Source organism: Parasteatoda tepidariorum, chromosome 2, assembly GCF_982258835.1.
Source record: "Parasteatoda tepidariorum strain Cologne lab strain chromosome 2, Ptep-v5.0, whole genome shotgun sequence".
In the NCBI taxonomy this organism is placed as follows: domain Eukaryota; kingdom Metazoa; phylum Arthropoda; class Arachnida; order Araneae; family Theridiidae; genus Parasteatoda; species Parasteatoda tepidariorum.
In genome coordinates, this window is record NC_141756.1 from 54,395,432 (window position 1) to 54,419,689 (window position 24,258).

At 27.1% G+C, this 24,258-nt stretch overlaps 1 protein-coding gene across 4 annotated transcripts in view; it reads left to right on the top strand.

Annotated features, from left to right (window-relative positions):
• Positions 1-24,258, top strand: part of LOC107437917 (BTB/POZ domain-containing protein 2) — a 106,415-nt gene that overhangs the window by 54,491 nt on the left and 27,666 nt on the right. The window contains exon 1 of one of the 4 annotated variants that reach the window (XM_016050057.4): positions 18,126-18,600. The exons of the other annotated variants lie outside the window; for them this stretch is intronic. Within the exon in view, the coding sequence (XP_015905543.1) occupies positions 18,415-18,600 (186 nt within the window). The 5' untranslated portion in view covers positions 18,126-18,414. Of the gene's footprint in view, positions 1-18,125; positions 18,601-24,258 lie in introns of those variants that run through there. 4 annotated transcript variants of the gene reach the window in all.

Sequence of the window (24,258 nt, forward strand, 5' to 3'; positions counted from 1 at the left end):
CTCGATATAAAATGAAGGCCACTTTTATGATTAGGTACTTCTAATGCCGTATTACGAGCCACTAATATATTAAATTAATCATAATTTGACACTTTTTTAAATTGTACAACTTCACAATACAACTTTAAATTAAAATATTATTTTTATAATTAAGTCAAAAACTCAGCTATTCAAATTTAAAACTAACATAAAGAATTGGTGGAGTCATGTATATTTTATTTCATTTTCTATATAAATATTCTATATAATAAGAATTTCTTAAAACTAAACAATTAAGGTTTTTTTTTACGTTAACTTGAAAAAATTGCACTTTTTTCTTTAGTAGCTACAAACCAACATTTTTTTGAACTACTAGCATAGGTAAATTACCAAAAATAGCACTAATCATCTGACTAAAAATTTATTTTTTTTTATAATTGTTCTATCAAAAAAATTCTCCATTCATTGAATTGATAAATCATCATATTAATAATTTTTTACTGAATATCAAAATTTTTTTAACATCTTTTGAATATCAGAATTTGGATCACGAAGGAACAAGTGTTCAATTATACGCTTTAAAATATTCCATTATATGGTTCAGTAAAAATTTCGTTGCTATTAAATAAAGATTATCTTTTTATAATTTCGAAATTTTATTTTATAACGATAAAGCTCTTGCCTAAAATTATTAGGTCATAATGATGTTTTAATTGCATCTTTTCGTTCTGCTCAGATAATAAGAAATTAACTATAATGTTTATTTCTGGGTTTAATTAAAACGTGACAGCAAAACAAGCCTTTGTTCTCAGTTTTTGGTAATCAACAATTTCATTCAAACCGGATGTTGCCAGCATCCGGTCGGATTTTGTTGAAATAAAAATTAATAAAAAGAATTTTCATATAAAAGCAAAACATCGAAGCCAGAGATTGTTCTCCACCACTTGATTGGTTAATAGAAGAAAACCAAGAAAAACCATAAGGGTTGACTGTCACTACAAACCCAAAGAAAAAAAAGTAGATCCCCTGAAGGCGTAACGGTTCATGATTCGAACAATTAACAAAATATCGCTTTGTAAGAAGTAGACACTTTTACAACTGTATAGCTATAATTAAAGGGCCCTCCCATTATAGCTCACACTTAACGTCTCTAGACATTTTTGATATCATCTGCTGTTATCATCATCCTTTTCCGCGTTCCTTAGAAACAGATGTCACGGAAAAAGTTCTAAACAATAGATTTTGCTTTTCTTTTTGTCGGTGGAGTAAAATGCACTAATATGTTTATGAGTCTAGTTTTAATTGAAAGGACATTTTTAAAAAAAATATATAAACTGGTTTTAAAATGCTATTATGAAATTTCTTTCTACCATTCAAATTTTAGAGGTGGTGATATTTCTTTCGATTCATTGCATGTCAAATTCAATGAGTATGAAAAGAATACAAGGTGTCTGTAAATTTCAATCAGGGTGTCCTTACAGTTAAACTCAAGCGAGAAATTCTTAAAATGCACTCACTATTTGTTATTTATTTATATATCATACACACAAACATAACGAGCAAAATTTCTGTTTTCTCTAATACTGATGAACTTTTCTCAAATCGAATTCTTTAATATTTGTAACGTAACACGTCTCACCTTGTTATGCGCCATGAAAGGCTGTTACAAATAACTTTGTGGCAATAATTAATAACAGTAGCTATTTGACAAACTTGATGGAATTATATAAATTAACTAGATTTTTATTTATTGCATTATACTCGGGTTGAAACTCTTCCCCACTTTGATATACGGCAATCAATAAAATATAAATAGATTAGATTTTATTGTATGATATTCCAATTTTTTTCCCATATTAGACAACAAAAAAATGTAGATAGGTTTAAGATTATTCTCCCCAATTGAAATAATATTGTCAGTCATCTGATTTATAATGTTTAGGTTAGCAATCATGTTGATAGGTTGCTTAGTTTACGCCATTAACTATTTTATGAGTAATACATTTATCGTAATTAGATGGATAGATTCGCGAAGCTCTCCTTCCATCATCTCGATATATTTTAAGATATAAAAAGAACATGTTTAAACATTGAATGTCCCAATGCTAAATCATTATCATTTTTTGTAAAAACATTAGTAAAAACATCACAGTTTTTTTTAAGTAGCATAATAATAGGAAAGTAGCCTAACACATAGTTTAATCATCTTATTTTACTGGTTTATTCGAAATGAGCTTTTAACCCGAGTCTACTATTCTAACATCTGAAGGAAAAGGGAGGACAGTTTTTATTCTATGATAATTCAAAAAAAGTAATTCGAGGCTTTAAATTTTATTATTATCATATCGACGATACCAGTTGTATTACGCGAGGTTTTGTTTATCGTTAACAATTAATCAGTTGCTTCAATAGTAACCCTGTGACAAAATGCCGTTGTTAATATTTGCAACGGAAAATAAACAAGAAAAGAATCGTTACGGGCGGATGCTTTCCACTGCGAATGTTTACTTCATCCACCATCCAAGAGCAAACCGTCATTCGCCATCTGTGCAGAGAAAGATTTTGGCGGTCACCGCGGGCAGCTACCATCTTTTGCTGCAGGCTAATTTTATTTATATTTTTATATCCCCCATCTCGCCTCTCAATCACCTTCTTTTTGTTAGAATGGGAGATTTCTTTTTCTCCACTACATTTTTCCAGCCCTTTCCCAGGTATCAAATCTCATAGTTTAAATCATCGGAGGGAAGGAAGCATTTTTGCTCCCCAGTCCCGCGGATCGGAATGTTCACAACAGGCTGTTGAAGCTTTTTTGAAATAATGTAATATTCTCAAGGGATGTATCAACAATCTAAACCCAATTTATATTCTAAACACGTAAACATGAAATCAATGACATAGTAATTTATATAACTTTTTGGCATAGTTCTGGAACTTAGTCAAAAAGAAAGATTTAAACAACGTGAAAAAGCATTTAGCTGAAATAGACAAATTAATAAAACAATTTTTTTTCAAGTTCGCAAATGACATTTGCTAGTAAATAATACTTTTGGAAGAAATGAATTATAGTTATTTTTAAAGGGTTTATATTCATGTATATCTGCAATTTACATAGCAGAAATAGAATGTTTGTATGAGAATTTTTACAAGTGTTTGAACAGTATAAGATTCAGAAAAAATTCCAGTCATGTGAAATGTACTGAATAAAGTTTTAACCATTTATCTACTGCATTATGAACTACTGAAAATTTATTCGTAAATTTATATTTTTCTTAGCTGTCATAATGATAATTAAGGAATATACAAGAAAAAAAATCTCCCCGGTGCGAAATTTAATTTGTTAGAACTAATTAATTAAAATGGTACTTAAAAGTACCACTTTAAGTAATTAGTTTAAAGTGATTGGTACTTATAAGTACCGTCAGTTGATAAAGGGTTAATGAATATAATTCTGTTTTGGAAAATAAAAATAAATAATAATAGTAATTACTAATAAGTTTTTCTCTCACACAAATTTATCATACTATAAAGACTATACAGTCCTTATGGGATACCTGGGAAAGTCCTTACAGTGATGAATCAGTGATGAATCAAGCCAAAGCTTTAAATCAACCCAATACTTAAATGGTCATATAATACAAAAAGGTTAATAAAACAGTTTTAAAACGAAAATGAATTTTTTTTTCTGTTTTATATCTTTGAATTATGGAAAAAACGATATTATTTTAATAATTTGACCAGTACTGTAGGTACACTGTGAAAAATTCCAGATCAAATTTCGGATCTAACTACCGGCACTCAGAGCAGCAGTACTTTTACCGTAATATCTACTTTTACCATAACATATTACGTAACAAAAAATCTGATGTACCGTAATTTGTACAGTAGTAATTACTGTAAAAATCACTGAATCACTCTAATTAAATAAATGTTGCTGTAAAAATTGCGATATAATGTTTTATGGTAAGAATGTATTTAACGATAAAATAGATTTTATGATACAATGAATTTTACGATAAAATGTATTTTACGGATGATGCGCACACAAAGGATCTGGATTTACTTTCGATCTGAAGATTGGATCTTCATCTTCAAGGACTCATTCTTAATGGTTTGTGAGGGTGACCTCAAATATGCTAATTAATTAGCGCAGACGATATTTTAAGTTACGAAATCAGACACAGAAACGTACTTTCTATGAATAAAAACGTCTATTTTCAACGGATTTGGATTTCTAACCCCCTCCCTCCCCCAAATAAAGCAGGTAATCGAACACAATAGGGAAATATGGTCCCCATAGCTTGGTCAGACGAGCGGTTTAATGTTTGGGCCCCTTAATATTAATTTGTATATTTTGCCATAGCTTGAGAATTTTTTAATCGAATTGAAAACTTTTTGCACACAGTTATTTTTTTATTTTTTTATCCAATTATAATTCCATGTAGAAAATAAATTTTAATAGATACTTATTATTTTTATTTTTTTAAATAATAGTCGAAAACATTTTGAATCGTAAGGCGTGCAATTTTTTACGTCATTTTAAAATATGTAATTTTGCATAAGGAAATACAAAATTTGAGAGAAATCGGTTGAATAGCTACAGAAAAATCGAATTTTAAGGAAGTCGTATATTTAAAATTCGATTTCTCTGGAACTATTGAACCGATTTCGCTCAAATTTTGTATTATCTTACGTAAAGTTACGTACTTTATAATAATGAAAAAATAACATACCTTATCAAAATGCTAACAAATGCTAATTCAAAATGCTTTCGACTATTATTTAATGAAAAATAATAAATATCTGCTAAAATTTATTTTCTGCGTGGAATTACAAACGAATTTTATAATTGCGTGCAAAAAAATTTAAATTCGCTTGAAAAGTTCTCAAAATCTGGTGAAATTTGCAAAAGTAAAATTAACATTAAGTGGTCCAAACTTTGGACCGCTGTCCTGATCAAGCTATACGGACCATGTTTCCCAGACTTACCCTATATTTTGGGGGTCAGAAATCCGAATCCGCTTAAAAAAAGGGGTGTCTGTTTAGAAAAGTGCGTTTTGCGTCTGATTTCGCTACTTAAAATATTGTCTGGATTAATTAATTAGCATATTTGAAATCATTCTTATAAACTATTAAGAATGCGTCCTTGAAAGTGAAAATCTGATCATTAGATCAAAGGTTATTCAGAGTGGTCCGTTTTTTTTTTTGGGGGGGGGTGCACTTTACATATCAGTTTGCTACTCGTTTAACTCGTAAATTTATCTTAAATTTAATTTCTCAAATAAATTTAGATTGTAATTTCTACTTTCTTTAAATGCATGTTTCGGAAACTAAAGATTACTGACAAATTTAATAAAAACTTTTCTACCTTGAGAAACTGAATTTTATTGGGATAAAATGAGTTGAATTCATAAATATAGGAAAAAAATTTTCTTATCCTTACACATACATTAAAACACATACATTTAATCATTTAGTAACTTAGCTATAAAGAAATAATTTATTGGGCCAAAGTGAAACGTGTTGAAATTGATAATAATGCTCAAAAACTTATTTTCAACACTTAATTTCCGTTAACAGTGAAAAAGTGATAGAAAAACTTCGAAATACAGTATTTCATATTGCAAATACCTATTTAGCACTTTTTTTTTTAGAAAGTGTTCAAATTACGGATAAAAATTCATTACAAAAGAGGGTAGAAACGAAAATTCCCTATTTTTATTTTCTGAATTCTAATAATAATTATTTCCTCGGTTACTTTTATTTCAAAAATTAGATTGATATCTGAAATTACAAAATTATACCGTGAAAAATCAAAGTTTTTTCATAAATATTCAAGTGAGTGCAATGTTTTCTGGGGATTAAAGACACTCTCTCTTCTATGACCCACGATTTCAGGAGTCTTCATCACCAAGAGGAACATTTTAGCTAATCAAAATGGGTCATCCAAATTGAACGAACATTTTTTGACTCCAGGTGTGCTTATGAATTTCCGAAGCTTTTGAGCTTTGAATGTGAAAAGCCATTACATGCTTGAGAATAGACTTTTTTTTCCCCCTTCTCACTCCTTCAAAAGGCCTCCCCCTGGGAATCTTACAGGAGTGTAATTAGTGAATCAAAGTTTCAGTGAAAGTATCCAGATGGCATAAGGAATCCAGACGCAGGTTAATCACGAAAAGTGTGGGGAGATAGTAATATTGAAAACACCTTGGGATAATTTCAAGATAATTTTTTTTTCTTTCTGCATAGGTTCAGGTGGAGTAAAGTGGGTATAAAATCAAACTTTTTTTAATAAAGGTTCTAAAACAGAAATATTAAATTTATTTTACCAAAATTTTTGGGTGCATTTTTTAAGCATTGGATTCAGACAAATAAAATATGAAGCATAACTTATCTATTTCGTTTGATTGTTTTCTTACAGTAATGCATTCAAAAGAACATGTTTTGATATACCTATATTACTTCAAAGTGGGGATTGCTCCAAAATTAGTGAATATTTCATTAAAAAACATATGTAAATATTGTTTTAGAATTAAAAATGCTTTTAGAATAAATGTATTTTAATTAGACTTGGAAAAAAATGCTAAAAATTAATGTTTTTAGTATTACTATATTAAGGAGTTGATGTTTATGGCAATCCCAATTAGGTTACATTTAATATGCAGCATACTTTGCTGAAGTCAATACAATTTCATCAAAAAGCAAGAAAAGTGTAATAGTTTTTGGTATGTTTGAAATATAAATGAGAGTGTAAAAATTAATATCAATAGTGGTAATTTAAGACGTTTTTACTGTTTGAAATATACTTGTATTGTTATTCAATTCAGTTATTTTTTTTAGAAATATTTGTGAAATTTATTCTTAACTTTCTATGTAGGTTCTTTAAGTGTTTATCTACTAATTTCAACTAAAATTAATAGCTTGTTGCCAGTTTTTAATGATAACTATTAGAAGAAAGTTCCACAGCAGCTTAAACTATCATCTGATCATAAGCATATAGTCTGTAAACATTACACTTTTTATCCGTTTATAAAACTGAAATAAAAATGCTTACCACAATAACCAGTAAATGTATTAAAAAATGATAATTGTCTCAATTTAAAGAGAGAAACTAGATGTTTTTTAATATATTCTCATTTTACCCCTCATTCCTAAATAAGAGCATGGATTAAATATATGAAACCCGGGAAATAGAATCAATTACTGTTACTAATAGCTAACCCAAACCACGGGCTCTTATTCAATGTAAATAAATGTTCGCTTTAGAGAAAATAATAATTTTTTCATGTATTTTTATTCAACAACAAAAAAAACAAAATATTTTAACTCACCGATGATCTTAGCTCTCAAAAAATATTAACGTATTTTTACTGAAATGCTATTTTTGCTATGAGTTTTATTGATGTGGCTTATAAAAAAATTATGAGCAGCCCTTATAAAGAAATTCGATTGCAATTTTAATTTATTATAACAAAATTTATATTAAACAAAAAATTGCTTCGTTTATATTACTATTGCATTCCATAAAAAAACGTTTTTCATCAACAAGACAAAAAATAAAGAAAAAATAGAATATAAAACTCCTTTAAATAATATATATATACTATTTTTTTTTTCTTTGCAGCAACTTCAACCACAAAAATAGCTCAAAAAATGTACCTTTTTTCGCTAAGAGCGGCTTTCTTTATTTTTTTTAAATAAATAAGTAAATAAAAATTCTTCCAAAGGAAACAGCAGGGACTCATAAAATATTTATGCTATAGAGTTGTCTGTCGAAAGAAGAGTTTATGTAATCATAAAATTTCCGTAAGGACAAGGTATGGGTATGGTCCATTTATTCTTTTTGAGTAGCAAATGAAAAAGTATAAGTCATCTCCCCATAACGCCTAAACTGCTATGGAAAACACTTCGAAACTTGAATTATTTTTACGAGAAAGTCAAGGATTTGGAGGACGAGTGACTTTAAAATTGCTACTTAATCTAAAACAGCGCTTTGTTTTCCCTTCTAATTGTACGTAATTCCATGCCTTTAAAGTACCTTTAAAGTGATTCAGCCATATTGCATTGAAATTGAATCTTCGTTATTAACCATAAAAGCTTGTTTTACTGCATTATTACTCACGAAAACTTTCTGAACTTGTTTTTCTTCCGTTCATTCACGTAAAAGATATTATTTCATTATGCCGATGTATTGTATGATATAATGAACTGTAAAAAAAATCATCAAATAAAGTATAAAGTACTGACATTTTGCATCATCCGTAAAATCCATTTTTACCATCAAACTTATTTTTACCATAAAATATTATATCGTAATTCTTATAGTAATATTTATTTAATTGGAGTGATTTAACTGTAATTATTTCTCGAAAAATCATGGTTTATCAGATTTTGTTCTGGTGAAAATGGATTTTACGGTTAAAAAATATCGGCACCCTGAGTGCAAGTACTATAACGAATCAGGTTACATTAAAAAAAAAGTTTTTTTAAAAAATAAAAGCACATTTATTTGTTAACCACGCATTAAATTAAGCAAAATTAAATTAAAAGGACTGTAGCGGGTTAGTAATAACCTTGTAAAATAAATGGTACCTTGAAAAACCCGTAACTAGTTAGTATGAACCTTAAATTCAAAACTAAAACTATTTTCATCAAAAATCAACAATTCTCTGATGTTCCATAAATTGTCTCATTCTTTCATTGTTTAATTTATTTCGTTATACGTTTTTTTTTATTTATGCTTTTGTTAGACAGATATCATTCAGATATTTTTAGACTTTATATTACTTTTTATCGTAATTTGATCCCGAATTTGTTATTGTCCCGAATTAAATACAAAATTGTTTGGTAATTAGGTAGTAATTTCATTACCTTAGGTATACGTTTTACGATAGGTTCTTTTACGTCAATAATGATTTTAATTCGTATGCAATTGGTCCGATACACTAAAAAATTCCGGATCAAATTATAGTAAAAAATATTCAAGATGCCGGTATTTTTTGTCGTAAAATCCATTTTTACCGAACATGTTTCGAAACAATAAAATCTGATATACCGTAGTTTTTACAGTAATAACCGTAAAAACATTGAATGACTCTAATTAAATGAATATTTCTGTTTAATTTACGGTATAATTTTTACTGTTTTATATTGAAAAAGTTTTTTAAAAAATATATAAACATTAATATTAGTTTTTTAAAAAAAGCGAATAAGGCAAAAATAAGTTATATAACTATAAAGCGGTCATGAATTTTCCACTTTTACCCGCTATAAATCGGGATGACGCATAGATTGAAAAACGCGTACGGAAACTTTGAAATTCGAGACACATGACGGGGTTTGCTCAGAATCTCAATAATTCAGAATTTTAAGAACTGAAACATTTCTGATACCTAAATTTTTTTATTTAATGACTTGAAATTTCTGATGATAATTTAATCATAGAAACTTTATGGCAATCTTTTTTTAAATTATTATAATCATTATTTTGCAACAAGTGTGATTAAACTTTTCAGTTTCTACTCTTTTTTATACTTTCAGCGGTCAAAAAGTTAGCATATGTTAACATTGCTAACTTTAAAAGTTAGTATGTGTATGTTACATTTCAAAAACTGTTGGCATTTCATGAAAATAGTGACAAGTGAAAATGTTATATTACTACATAATTCAAATAATTTTTATTTACATAATTTAAAGTATTATTGACGTAATTTTTAAAATTCATAAAAAATTAGTTATTAAAAAAAAGCTCTTAATTTTAGACTGGTAACTTTAGTAGTCACCTCAGAGGTGACATCCGAGTGCAAAGAGTTAAATGTTTTACGTCTTTATAGTTTTTTTACATATGTTTCTTCATATTTTGATACCACTGAACATGTAAAAGTATAAATTTTTTTATTAAAATTTGAATGTTTTATTTTATTATAGTTTTTAACTTATGTTTCTTCTCATAATAAAACGAAATTAATAACAAAATATTTTTAATACCTCTGAACGTGTAAAAATATTTTTTTTCTTTAAAGCTGAATGTTTTATGTATCTATAGTTCTTTACTAATAGTAATTTGAATTTACTATCGAAATATATTTGATACAGTTGAACATACAAAAATATTAATTATTTTATTTAAAGGTGAATGTTTTATGTTTTTATAGTTTTAAACTTATGTGTATATAATAGACTATTGAAGTAGTAATAAAATTTGCTAACAAAATATGTTTGGCACCTTTGAACGCAAAAAATATTTTTTTTTTTTAAAGTTATATATTTTTATATTTTTTTACTTATTTTTCTTCGTACAGTAACTAAATTTACTTTCTAAATGTTTGGTACCTTTCAACTAATAAAAATATTATTATTTTTATTTAAAGTTGAACGTTTTGAGTTAATATAATTTTTTATTTATGTTTCTTCATAAAGTAACATTATTTATTATCTTTGATACCTTTGAACTTAAGAGCCTGTATGTCCTTCATATTTCAATTTCTATTATACCCTTCTTTCTTCCGTAAAAGAAGGACACAACCCGCCTCACTGCCCGTGACCTGTCACGTAAGAAAGTGAATTAGATGTTGTCAAAACTTGCCTCACTTAGAGCTAATGAGCTTTGTTTAGCGAGATGGAAATATCCATTTTGAAACTCAGAAACGTTTCTACTCAAATTAGAACTTATCTAAGAACATAAAAAGTAAATTTTTTAAAAAATATCTGAGAATTATTACAAATAATTGCGTGGTAACTCAATCCAAAAACCACAAAAACATAGCTTGGCTATTATTTCCAGTGAATCGAATACACCGATTTCAATCGTAAATAGAATTTTTATGCTAAAAATTTTCACATAATTTTATAGGAATTTCGTTGACTTCTTTCTTTTTCATACAAAATTAGAAACACAGAAAACGGTAATTCTGATTACTTAAACTAAATACAATTTATAACGAGACATTTTGTGACTGTTTTTTAATAAAACAATAATCTGTATATTTAAGAACTCTAGGAAGTAAATCCAGCTATATTTTTTTATTGAATGTAAAAAAAGGAATGCAAAAATGTAAATGCAAAATTTTTTATTGAATGTACTTGAATGAAAGTTTTTATTAAACCAAAGCAACTTTTGAAATGCAACAATGCTTTTCGTTTTCTTCCACGAATTGAAAATTATGTTATATTTCTTTTGAGCATGTAGTTTCAATTTCTAATTAACCTTAGAAGTTCATGAGTACTCAAAATAGAAAAAAAATGTTTCTCATGTGCTTTTAACGAACCTATTCTATTTGAAAAATTTAGATACATTGGTGAATAACACTTTATGTATGAATTTTTCCCGCTTGTTAAAATGGAAAAGTAATGTTTTGTTTGAGAAATATATTGAGAATAGTATTATGCTTATCTAATCAACTCATTGCTAATTATTTATATTTTAATCGGGTTTTTTTTTGTTGTTCTGAACATTGATTTTTCTAAGAAAATTCTAATATATTTTTGATATATTTGTTCCCAAGCATAATCCAGAAAAAGAAATATATTTTTTAAAGGTTAAAAAATTATTTGCAAATATTCTTCATATCAATTATGCTAAGAAAAAGAGAAATGTTAAACATCAATATCTACAAAAACGCTTTTATAGTTCTAAATTACACGTTGAACAACATGCGGGAACTCTAGTAAACGCCTGGTGTCCCGAAATATAATTTAAATAACTAAAAAAATCACATTGTTTTAATTATGTAAATTATAACACCCTTCAAGTTCATCACATTAAACTACAAAGAAAATGTACTTTGTTGCAAAGTTTAAACTTGAATTATATTCCAATTAATTAAAGTTGAGTATACAAATTTATTTGATACTTGGCATCTTTTTTAAAATCTCTTTAATACTTCCCTAATCTATTTAAATCTATCTTCACAAATCTAAAATTGTTGTGGGGTTTTAATATTTATGCAATCTAGTGTTGCGGAATAATTTCTTATTGCACCTATTTGACTTCAAAAATATCCTTAGACAAATTAAAAAACACTTTTGACAATAAATGCATCATTTTGTGGGGAAGGGGGTAATAAAAGAAAAAACTTGTTTTTTTTGGTCTACATGAGTTTCTTAGAAAACATTTGGATTTCTTTAGTATGTGGTGCAGTTACGCATTTTGAAAAACTACAAAAACTCCCACGCATTTACATATGACTAAGTGTTGCCAACTTACACAGAGAAATACCCGTATACTTTCGGTGCCCCGTTAGAGAAATGTTTCTATAGATAAGCAAGTTAGTTAAACTACGAACAACCCAAAGTTTAAATAATCTAATGATTTGTTGTCTTAATGGGCAGGTTTTAGTAATCAATAACTTAAGAAGTCAGGAAACCCATCCATACGCCCGATAGGAATTTCAATAAATAAAAAAAATCATAAAAGTCATAACTATATGTAAGCAATTTTACTTACATTGTCTCCACATTTGGTATTTTTTTATAGCTAAAAAAAGAGACTAAAAAGCTAGTTTGAATTAATTAAATGTTACCTTGTTTCCTTAAATATGGAAAAGCTTGTCTGATAACAGTTTACACACTTTAAAAAATTTCAGATCAAATCGCGGTAGAAAGTACCGGTACTCAGGGTTCCGGTGCTTTTTACCGCAAGATCCACTAGAACAATTTACTAGAACAAGTTCCAGAAAAAACCTGATGTACCGTAATTTGTACCTTAAAATCACTGAGTCACTCAACTTAAATAAATATTACTATAAAAATTACGGTATAATATTTTACGATGAAAATGGATTTTACGGTTGATGCTCCACTTCATACCATAATTTGATCCGGAATTTTTAGAGTATAAGGAATATTAGGAATTTATCCTTTCAACTCAGAAAATAGCAGGTATTGAGAAATATTTGTCATCCAAAAACGAATTACGTTCGTAAAATAACAATCTCTAAAATTTTATATTGAGTGAAAAAAAACATAATTATCTAAGAATGAATGATATATAACACTTTTAGAAATTTAAATCGTTTTAAACTCAGGATATGGTTTAAATTAGCTGCAACATTTACTATGTATAATGCTAAGTTGAACCATAGCATTATACCTCAGAAATTACGTGATACTAAAATTCATTTTTAATGGAAGAATAATTCAATTTAACGTTGCAGCAAATTTGAGCCAAAGTTATAGTTTACAGTTCAGAAAAAATGGTTCAACGTAGAATAAATTTTTCTAAATGCGTACACGAAAAAAATTGTTCAAAATTTTTGAAAAAATTAGTTAGTATCTATTTTATGTACATTACAGTATTTGTAGTGTTGTGAAAAATAAGTATTCCATAATTTATAATTTACTAAAATAATTTATAATTTATTTTTAAAAAAATCAAATTTGCCCTTAAAAATTAACTTTAAAAAAAATTTAATCATTTATTTTTATTCCCTTTAAATTGCTCAAAAAATAGTTCATTATTTATATGTTATTATTTTTCAGCTCTATCTCATGAGCATAAATCACTCAGTTGGAGAAGAGAAAGTATAACAAATAAAATAAAAGAACTGTAAAAATCGTTTTGTTGGATGAGTTATAACGGAATTCGTTTAGAACAAAATAATTTAAATATATAAATTACGTTTTCTTTCTCATTTAAATTTCTAATCGCTGTAAAATACAATGAAGAGTAAAATATTTTAAGTATTAGAGTTCTTTTAACCCTAAAGAAACGGTTTTAAATTCTGCATGATTTCCAAACTGTAATCATAAATTCTATTGTTAAAATTATTCTTTTGTAAAATGGACTCTATTAAATTAGATAGCTTAGTCTTCCACTTGTCTACCAAAGAATAATTCGATAATTTCTATCCTCAGTTGTTCCCATCAGTTTTGACAATCCGATATAAAATATATAAGACTTTTTTTACTTATATTAGATTTTTTTATCTATATTTTCGAAAAAATTACTATAGAATAAACTTATATTTCTACGCTATTTATTATTCTTTTTGCCCTTGAATTGAAAATTAAGAGAATTTCTAGATTTGGCCAATTGTCTCCAGAGTTGCTAGGGAGATTTTAATGAAATTTCGTATGAACACAGGTTAATATCGTGCAAATAAAACAACCATTCAACAGTTAAAAGCAGCAAACATGTTCACGTGTCGAAGTCAGATCGTATTAAACAAAGGTTACAGAGAGATGAGCTAGAAAAATGGATTAATAGGGGGTTTCTCCTTCACATGATATTATTCATCATATACAGCAAGATTTCACCCTTTAATTTCCTACTGAAGAAAAAAAAATTAAAAGCTTCTTCAGCAATTAGTCCTACTCGTACAGCAACGTTGTTTTTCGGACCCCAATTGTTACCGGAATAAATTGCGAAATGCATCCGCCTTCTCCAGCATGTCCCAGGCATGTCTAATAAAGCTGAAGTCGGGAGTGTTTGGCTGGCCAATCCATATTACGGATACCCTAACTCTTAAAAAAATCGTCAACTAGATGAACTCCCTGTGTACTAGTGGTACTGTGAATTTAAATGAAATCTGAACTGACAGTACGACTATACGACATAGGACTCCTATATCCCTTTATCTCTCACCCTTGGCCAAAGGATACTCTGAGTTCTCTTTGAGTTCCGTGCTCTTTGTTCGCCAAGCTCTCACCAACCACAATGCCTCTTCCAAAGGGCTGGAGAGGTGTGTAGCTAGCTGTAGACAACATCCAACATCAAACTGCTTTTATTTCCAGGATGAAATCATAGCAGGAAGCCTTTAGACATATTTATTTAATTCGAGTGATTGAGTAATTGTATGGAAATTTTACAGTAAAAATTACGGTATATCCGATTTTTTGTTCCGTAACATGTTCCGGTAAAAAGGGATTTTACAGTAAAAAATACCAGCACCCTTAGTGCTGGTATTTCTTACCGCAACTTGATTCAGAATTTTTTTTACAGTATATGCTGTAGAAAATATACTGTGTGGGACTATACCTCTTAACAACCTTTTTTCTCCTTTGTTTGATTCTGAAACGACTTTTTCATACCATTAGACTCCTATGAGAGTTATGCGCGATCATGCCTGTATATTATAATTATTCAATAACTATTTTATTTGTATAACATTAACTTATGTTTTTATCAAATTTTATCAAAATCTATCTGAGGTGGGTTGTGTCCTTTTACGGTGAGGAGTTTATAATTAAAGAAATATTATTAATGCAAAATTTTCATGAGTAAAATAAATATTTCAATTTAAAAATTAACTACAATCTAAAGATAAATAATTGAACATTATTTTGTATGTTATTTTATACGCATTTAAAATTAAATCAGCATATGTTATGGGGAAAAAATTAGAAGAAAAAATGTTTGAAGTTACATTTTTTAAAACTTCATTTTTTTTAATCAATAAGTATATATGTATTAAATTTAGCATATAACAGTTGAATTTGATTTGTAATAATATTTTAATTTCTATATAGCTACTTTGTTAACTGTTTTGACACTTCGGTTAAAATCATCGCTACCGGTACTGCCTGTAATTTCAAGATTTTATTCAAATTTTATGGCGAAGTTTTTGATGCAAAAAGTTCTGGCGGTTATAATAATAATAAAGCTTACCAAACTAATCATTAATATAAATGATTTAAGCTAAAATTGCAATATTTTTAATGTCTCATCAATCTAAATCTTAGTCTTTTGAATTTGAAATTTTAGACTCCGTCAGAGGCGTAGAGGCATGTGCGAAGGGACGAAACAAACTTCTTGATTAAATGCCTCTAAAGAAGTAATTAGATTCAGAGGTGCGGAAAAAAAGAAAAAAAAACGCTTGAAATATGCATAACATTTATAAATAATCCTATTATAAGTTAAATTTGTTCTTTGGTTAAAAAAAAAAAAATTATTTTTAATATAAAGCTCTTACATTTTTCTAAAATATAAAAAATATTTAAATTTTAAAGAGCAAAATTTCATTAATAAGCCTGATTGAAAATCACATCTTATTCATCATAAAGCATTTTGCTTAAACCAAGCATTTTTCGATTTAAAAATAAATTTCATAATCCTGGCAGAAAATAAGTATTGTTGTTTTTAGTCATCGAATGGATTTAACTTGGCGTCGTCTTCTCTCTTCCCTTCACACCACTGGAATGAATTTTTATTCATGATCTAAATTTTCACTTTCGATTTTAAATTTTTTTCGTTGATATTGGGAATTCTTTCTTTAATTTTCATATGATTAATAATTAACATGTAGTTTAAACTATCTATCATTTATTTGATTAACTATTTCAATTATTTTTTCTGGTTTTTACTTTTAAAACAGTTGATTATAATATTATTTAAAATAAAAGCCAATTTTGCTAAGATCACAGCCTTTTATTTGCTCATTTCAATGCGGGAGTTTAAAAACAGCTGCCTCACAGTAGGGTTTTAAAACAAAAACTATCCTCCGTTGCTTAGCGACCACATCTCAGTCGGAAGAGTTGTCAACACGTTTGATGATTGGCTCCAACCCAAGAGCAATATTTGCTTATTTATCGCCCAAAATAGTCCAGAATCAAAATTTCTGTTTTCTAGGTTTATCTTTCATTCATCTTAAGATATTCATTTAAATTCATATATTTTATAAATGAACTTATAAATTCTGTAACTGTGTATAACTGTATATTTCGTCTTAAATGAAAAAAAAACTGTGATAAACTAAAATATTTCATTGTAAGAATGGAAAATAGTCAGAGCAGTTTAATAGAGCAGTTAAACTACTTAAATGTTTTATATCAATTAATTACAATTTTATGAGCAAAGTTTTAATCGAAATGCATCTCTCAATTTTTTTCTCCAATCTAGAAAAATTAATTTTTAAATTGTTATGAAATATAACGAAATCATCGCAGAAAAAGAAAATTATAAAATAAAAAAATATTGCAATAATTTAGAATATTAAAATAATTAAAATAATAGGAAACTACGATTTCTAAATAATACAAAAAATATTTCCTTTGTTTTCAGTACGACATTCTCCAAAATGTATATGGGATAGACCAAATTTGGCAAAAAAATACTTATATTTCAGCAAAAAGACACTATAAGTTTAAATAATGCTTGTATGTTAACGAATGTTTTTATAATTATTAACCCAAACTAAGTTTAAAACAAAAGCGTTCTTTTAACCACGTTATTTAATATGGTAGATTTCAGAAACTAATCATTTTATACAAAAGAGTAACTATTACATTCTTAAAAAATTATTTACTTTTTTGGCATTCGGTTAATGCTAAGAATTAAACATTTAAGAAAGAAAACTTTCCTTAAATTAACTTCATGGATCTAATAAAAAACTACTCAATTTATTTTTACATAATTTTATACAACTCCAGCCAATTTCTTAACAGTTAATGTACATATATTTTTTCAAAAATTTATATACGTATATTTCATAATGTAATTCATTAAAGCTTGCATATCATTGATGCAGTTTAGTTTTATTAAAAAGGTTGCATTATTGAACAAAATATAAACTTAAAGTTTGTGCTTAAATGTTTAATTAAAAACACAATAAAAATTATGTATATCTAAACCACAATTATGCTGTTAAATTTCAAACGAAATTGTATAAATAATCCACAAGTTGTCGAATTTATTCTTTTGTGAAATTAAAGTTTTCAAAATTCTTTTGAATGGAAATTTCACTTTTAACAGTAATGAAATTCAACCAGTAAACATGTACTACCATAAAATATATAACCTTTAAAAATATATAAACCTTGTCATTTAAATCGCAGATATATTTCAATCTTGAATTTACTTCCCAAATAAATTAATTAATTTGTTTAACTTTTTCTATATGTATTTTCTTTCTGAACCATCCTAAAAATTTTTGTAAACTTATCATCAATTTTTGAATGATTTGTTGCATGAATGTATGAATGCATCATTGATCCATACATTCTGCTTTTAGAAAATGTTTCCCAGTGTGCTTAAAGTTTTACCAAATAAAAAATAAAACCTATGACATTTTAAACATAATAAGGCCTATTTTAAAAAGTCTCACTTAAAAACATCCTACAATCAATCTGCAAGAGACTTGGCGAAAAACCTCTTACTAGCTGAGTTTTTGGCAACCCTTGGAGTAGCGGGAGGCACCGCTCGATAGACTCTTATCCCAAGAGCCGAAAGAAAACACCGAGCACGTGTTATAGATGAATTCTGAATTCTCGTCATTGATAATACTCGATACAACGTTATGACTGCTACAGAGTTACTGCTATTTTCCCCTATCTTTCCGGTTAAAAACGATTTTAACGTATTTTTTTCTTAATACGTAAAAAGGATAGATAAGAGCTAAAGATTATTTTTTATTGAATATAAAGAAGATTAAAATAATTAATGTTCATTTAGTATTTTGAAATTGTAGAAAAATATTTTCGGAATCTTAATTACCTACAAATATGCCTTCAGCGATCACTCCAGATGTAAACAAGAAATCATATCCTCTTTATTATCTCGTCATAGATTTCCAGAATGCTAAACTTTATTCAAATTATTGCAAAGGTACAGATATCAAGCCTTTTATTCATTCCCGAATACATCGCAGAAGACTTGTGGTTATTCGAGCTAAATTGGTGACTAAAAATGTAAGTGTCTTCATTTTTTTTTCAGTTATCTTTCCCTGTAAAATATAATTTTATAAAGGTTTTTTCTTATTTTAATGTATTGCAATTATCTATTCATATGGTTTCCTGGTATAATAAATATTTTTAATTAGCTCTATTGGATATAAAACGTTATCAAAAATAGATATCAATTAAAATGTTAAAAGTCCATGCGAAAGATACGCTAAATGTTCGATTTTAAAGTGGAAAAAAAAGCAATTTTTTTATCGGTGTCTAATAGTATTAACTAGATTAATTCGATTTTACGAATAGATGGACTTGACTCAAACACAACGTTAAAAAATTTCTAAAAAGTTTTTATTTTGTTATTTCAATCTCAAAATTAAACATACATTAACTGTTATGAATGATTAATTATTTATTGTAAGAATTAATACACTGTCTTAATATTACACAAATTGATTAAAAGAATAATTTTTGACTGCCAAAATTCCATTATTTATTTGACTTATGAGAACGTTTTATTTGAAAGCTTAAAATATTAAGTTTTTGAAATCGTTATAAATTTTGTCTTTTAAATTAAAAAAAAAATAATTTACAAATAATCTTTGATTACTTTTTATACAAAACATTAGTTATATTGAAGGCTTTATTGCGAGACAGTCACAAAAAAAGGCAAATTGGAAAAGAAAAAGAAGTAATCGAGAATTTCTAAAGTGAAGTGCGTTGTGTTAGTTTTGTTTTAGCCCTCATTTCAATTTTATGATGTAATATTAGATTAATTCTCCAACCTGACTGCTTAGTGATCAAGGAGCTAACCTCACATCAGAAAGATCGTCGGTTTGAATCCCGGACAAGGCATGAATGTTCTTTCATTCTCAACATCTAACAACTTTGCCCTCCTCATACGTGATTGACAAATGTCAATCGGGTGGACATTGGGGGGAAAAATATTAGATTAATATTAAGCAAAATTCTTTCATTATACGTATTTAACATTTTCACTACTCCGTAGATTGATACAAATCTATAAAAATTAGTTGAAACTTTTATATTTTTTCAAGAAACTAAGAAACAGCAAAAAGTGGGTTATCATTATCTCGCGATTCTTCTTTGTATTTAAGAAAATATGTATTCCATTAAATGTCATTTCATCTTACATTATATCCACCGGCTTATTTTATTAGAATTGTTATCATAAGAGAAAAAAAACATAATATTTAGTTATTTTGCTAAAATTCTGGTTTCTTATTGATTTTACCAAAAGTATTGATTTTTCCCCTCAATTGTAATTTTATTATTATTATTATTTAGAAATGATAAACCACTCTGTAAGTTTTATTCCTATTACATGCTTAATATATCATTTTTAAAAAAAACTTCCTACTTCTCCCAGAAAACTTCTTGTTAAATATTTTTAATTTTTACGGACACAGTATATTGAAAAGTTAAATGATGAACTCCTTACAAATAAATTTTAATTTTTAATAATAACATTGATGATGTATTTTAAAATTGCAGGCAAAAATAATTTTGCGAACCATTTTATTCTGATATAAATAAAAACACGCTACTTATTAAATATGTTATTAATTTATCATTTTTTTCTCCCTTTTTTTAAGCGAAGATAAACAGTATCTTTCGCGCATTGCTGAAAAAACATGCTTCTGACTTATGTGTTCATCAAGTTCTTCCTCACACATCCCGATTTACTTGTCGCACTTGAATGTGAAAGTAGTTTTGAATCCTCCCGCCTTCTCAGAAAGTGGAAATGAATTAAAAGAAAAAAATAATAATAAAGTCGCGTGACAACAGAAAATACGTTGCTTTCTCAAGGGCAGACTATAAGTTTATTCTTCCGTTAAGTTATTTATTTTCTGTTTGAGAGTTGTATCAAGGGTACTCCCCACTTCACTGCAATAATTAGCCTGTGGTAAAACATTCTAGAGTTTTTAACACCCATTTGTATTTATAATTTCCGAAAGCAGCAAACGGTATAAATATTTATCAAGCGTCATTTTTTTAAGTTTTTTTTAATCTTTTTTTTTTTCATTTATTTGTTTTGTTTAAACTTTGTAGAAACTAGATGAAACTTGATCCTGCCATGTGTTTAAGTCAGTTTAATGTATAAATTATGCCATATGTTAAAGTTTATTGCATGATGTATTATTTAATTTGACAAGCGAAAATAAGGTTTATTTAAATGGGGGGATGTTTATTTACCAATTTGTATTCAAGCATTTGTATACATTAAACAAGTTATTATACATTGAGAAGAGAATTATATTGATTAAACTAAACATTCAATGAATTATTTGAGCAAAATTGATAGAAAATAGTTGAACGGCATAATCAATTATCGGAGAATTATACTTTTCAAGTACACGAAGACTTTTTCACAAGTATTATTTATTATAGAAGTGCATCATTTGTTGTTATGATAAATTACATAGTATGTTACAATAATTTTATTGGAATTATTTCCATTTGTTATAGTAACTGCAGCATTGACGTTTTTTTACGTTGTATATGGGCATCTTTTTAGACATGCAAAAGAATGTATAAATATTTTGGAGGACTTAAATTGTGTATGATTTTTATGCTAGTAACACAGTGAAATAATTTCCCAGATTTTTATATAATAAAAATAATTGTTTAAAAATTTTTATAAAATTGTTAGAGATAGAACTGAGCTCAATTTGGGGGGGGGGATATTTTTAAGTTATAAAAAATTTTGAAGTTTAAAATTTACATGAAAACCGTTGTGCAAATTTGTAATCAGTTTGTGTCTAAATTCAAATTATTAATAATCAGATCAAATCTATAAAAAAAAATTGGAACTGAGCAAATTCTGTATTAAAACTTTTATATTTTCGTTTTATTACTTTTTAAGATGTATGGTTTTCCATGAAACAGTTGTAAATACGCAAATATCTACTATTTCTTTGTATCAAAAAAAATTTTTTTTCGGTCAGATCTTTTAAACCACCGTAGTAACGTAATAAAAATTCTGTGTATTAATTTTTCAAAAACGTGATCTGCACAGTCTTTTAAATACTGAATAAAAAAAAATTATCCTTTTGAACAGATGTAAAAGAAATTAAAAATCATATACTCATATAAATTGTTATCATATTTATTAATAATACAAAAAAAAACTATCACCGTTTTTTAGTTTGTTTGTTGCTTTTTAAAAAAAAAAAAAACGATGAATTAATGGAATATAAAAAGAAATATAGAAACTTTTCTTATTTTTTCCATTTATATGATTGATATGATTAGAGAACATTATTTCCTTTTTACCGAATCGTCAATTACGACTACATTTAGACAATAGAAAAAAAAATTAACAGGTGCATTGCTTGAATAAAAGGAACTGGTATGCGTGTTTGATACATTTTTTTAACAGTTTCAATGTAATTCTTTTTTTCTTCTTTTTTTTCCTTCTAACATTTGTCAGAACGCAAAAATTTTGAAACAATGCTGAGCAATCCTTTTTTTCATAGTGTTTCTAAAAGTTTTTATTCTTTGTCTCTTTCTCTGCAAGGTGGAGGTCATTGCACTCTTCCCACCAGTGAAATTCAATTTTTTCCCCCTCCATTTTGCCCGGCTTCCCCTATCCCCTTTAATGGAATGGATGAAGGGCTTAATTGCCATTGGGTTGAAGGAAAAGGGGGTAGCCCCAGCATGAATCACGCGTGGGGCTCCCATAACTCTTCAGGGAAAGTCACTGGGGAATTTAATATAAAAAATTTCGACTTTCTCCTTCTGATGACTATCAGGTGGATCTATTGATGTTTTAAATGGAAGTATTAAAATGATGAAGTTATTTTTTTCTTCTGTTTTGTAATCATTTATATCTACGATATACTTATTAAATAGAAAAAGAATTTCGCGAAAATATATGAAAACGAATAAACCATAATCTATTTTACTCAGATCTTACATAAATGAAACATTTTTAATCTGTTTTACTTCAATCTCAATCTTTAGTATAAAAATATGGAAAATCTAATGTTAAATAACTAATATTAAAATATGGAAAATCTAATATTAAATAACTAATATTAAAATATGGATAAGCTCTAATGTTAGAATATAGATAATCTTTACTAATAAAATATAAATAATTTCTAACATTAGAATATAAATATTCCCTAATATTAAAAAAGGGATAATTTCTAATATTAAAATAATAATAATCACTAATATTAATCACTTATATCACTAATATGGAATTAATCATTAATATTAAAATATGGATAATCTCTTATAATAAAATATGAATAATTTCTTTTATTAAAATATGGACAATCTCTAATATTAAAATATCGATAATCTGTAATATTAAAACATGGATAGTTCATTATCGTATTTACAATTTTTCTAAGTCAGTGCATTATGCTAATGATGTAAATCACAATAGTTATATGTCAGTAACTACCCTTTATTATTCAAAATAATTATTCTAGTACTATTAAAAATGAACTCAGAAATTTGCAGTAAAAATGTAATGAACTATTTGTTTATAAAAAATGATTGCAAGTAGATCAGTTTAACATTTTAGGCAGGGCAGACCAAATTATAAAGATATGTTTAGCCCAACTCTTGTAAACCATCTTGTAAAATCTGTTTTCCTTTCTTAGTTCTTGGTCCCACACACCTCTCTTATGATTCTTTTCTTTATTTCAAATAATAATTTTCCAGTAGTATTTCAATAATATTTGTCATTTGTTTACTTCTAAACAAGATTTTAGTGGGCTGAAAAACCGGCCAAGAAAATGATTTGCCGTTGATTTTCATAATGGAGCGAAATATAAAGAAATTCTTAGTGGTTTTAATTTATGGAAAGGTAATAAAAGTCAGAGACCATGATCTAGATTATAATATTTAACTATATAATGAAAAATTAACCCTTTAACGCAGATAAGACACAGGTGCCCAATATATATATATAACGCTCTCATTAAAATTAAAAATATATTTTGATATTTTCTATTGTATTTGTACCAAAATATAAAATGCGAAGAAGTAGTTTGAAATTTTTTTTTCATTCATATAAAAGAATTTATTCATCATTGATTTTGTCAATTAAACAAATTTCATTGAGGAATGACTGTTTCTTTTAGGTTTAAATAACTACAAATAAGTACTAAATTGAAAAAGTATTGTTTGAAGGGAGCCATGTTTGGAAGATTTTACCTTTAATTCAGATAAAGATACCGATGCTTCATACTGTATTTCATAATCTTAAATTATTTAAATGTTAATTATAATATTTTCCCCTTATTTTGACTAAATTAATGCAAAATAATGAAAATGTGTTTGACAAAAATTCTACGTCAAACGGTTAAACAAATATTTTAAATATGATAAAATTCATTTCAATTGCATCGTATTATACTATTCTGTTAATTGTAATTAAAATAGATCACTTTTATTGAAGTTCATTTACTTATTAGAATAATTATTTAACAAGGCTTTTAGTTCATCTTTTAAAACAAAGTGATTTTGAGAGAGAATTTCAACTAAATTAGCTTGAAACATAGTCCATTTTTATTACTGACTGTTCATTAAAATTTAATTCAACAAACTATGTTCAAGGCATTGCTCAAGTTTCTAAAAATAAATTTTTTCATCTTTTATTTCAATGCATAAATCACGTCAATAGAAAAGCAA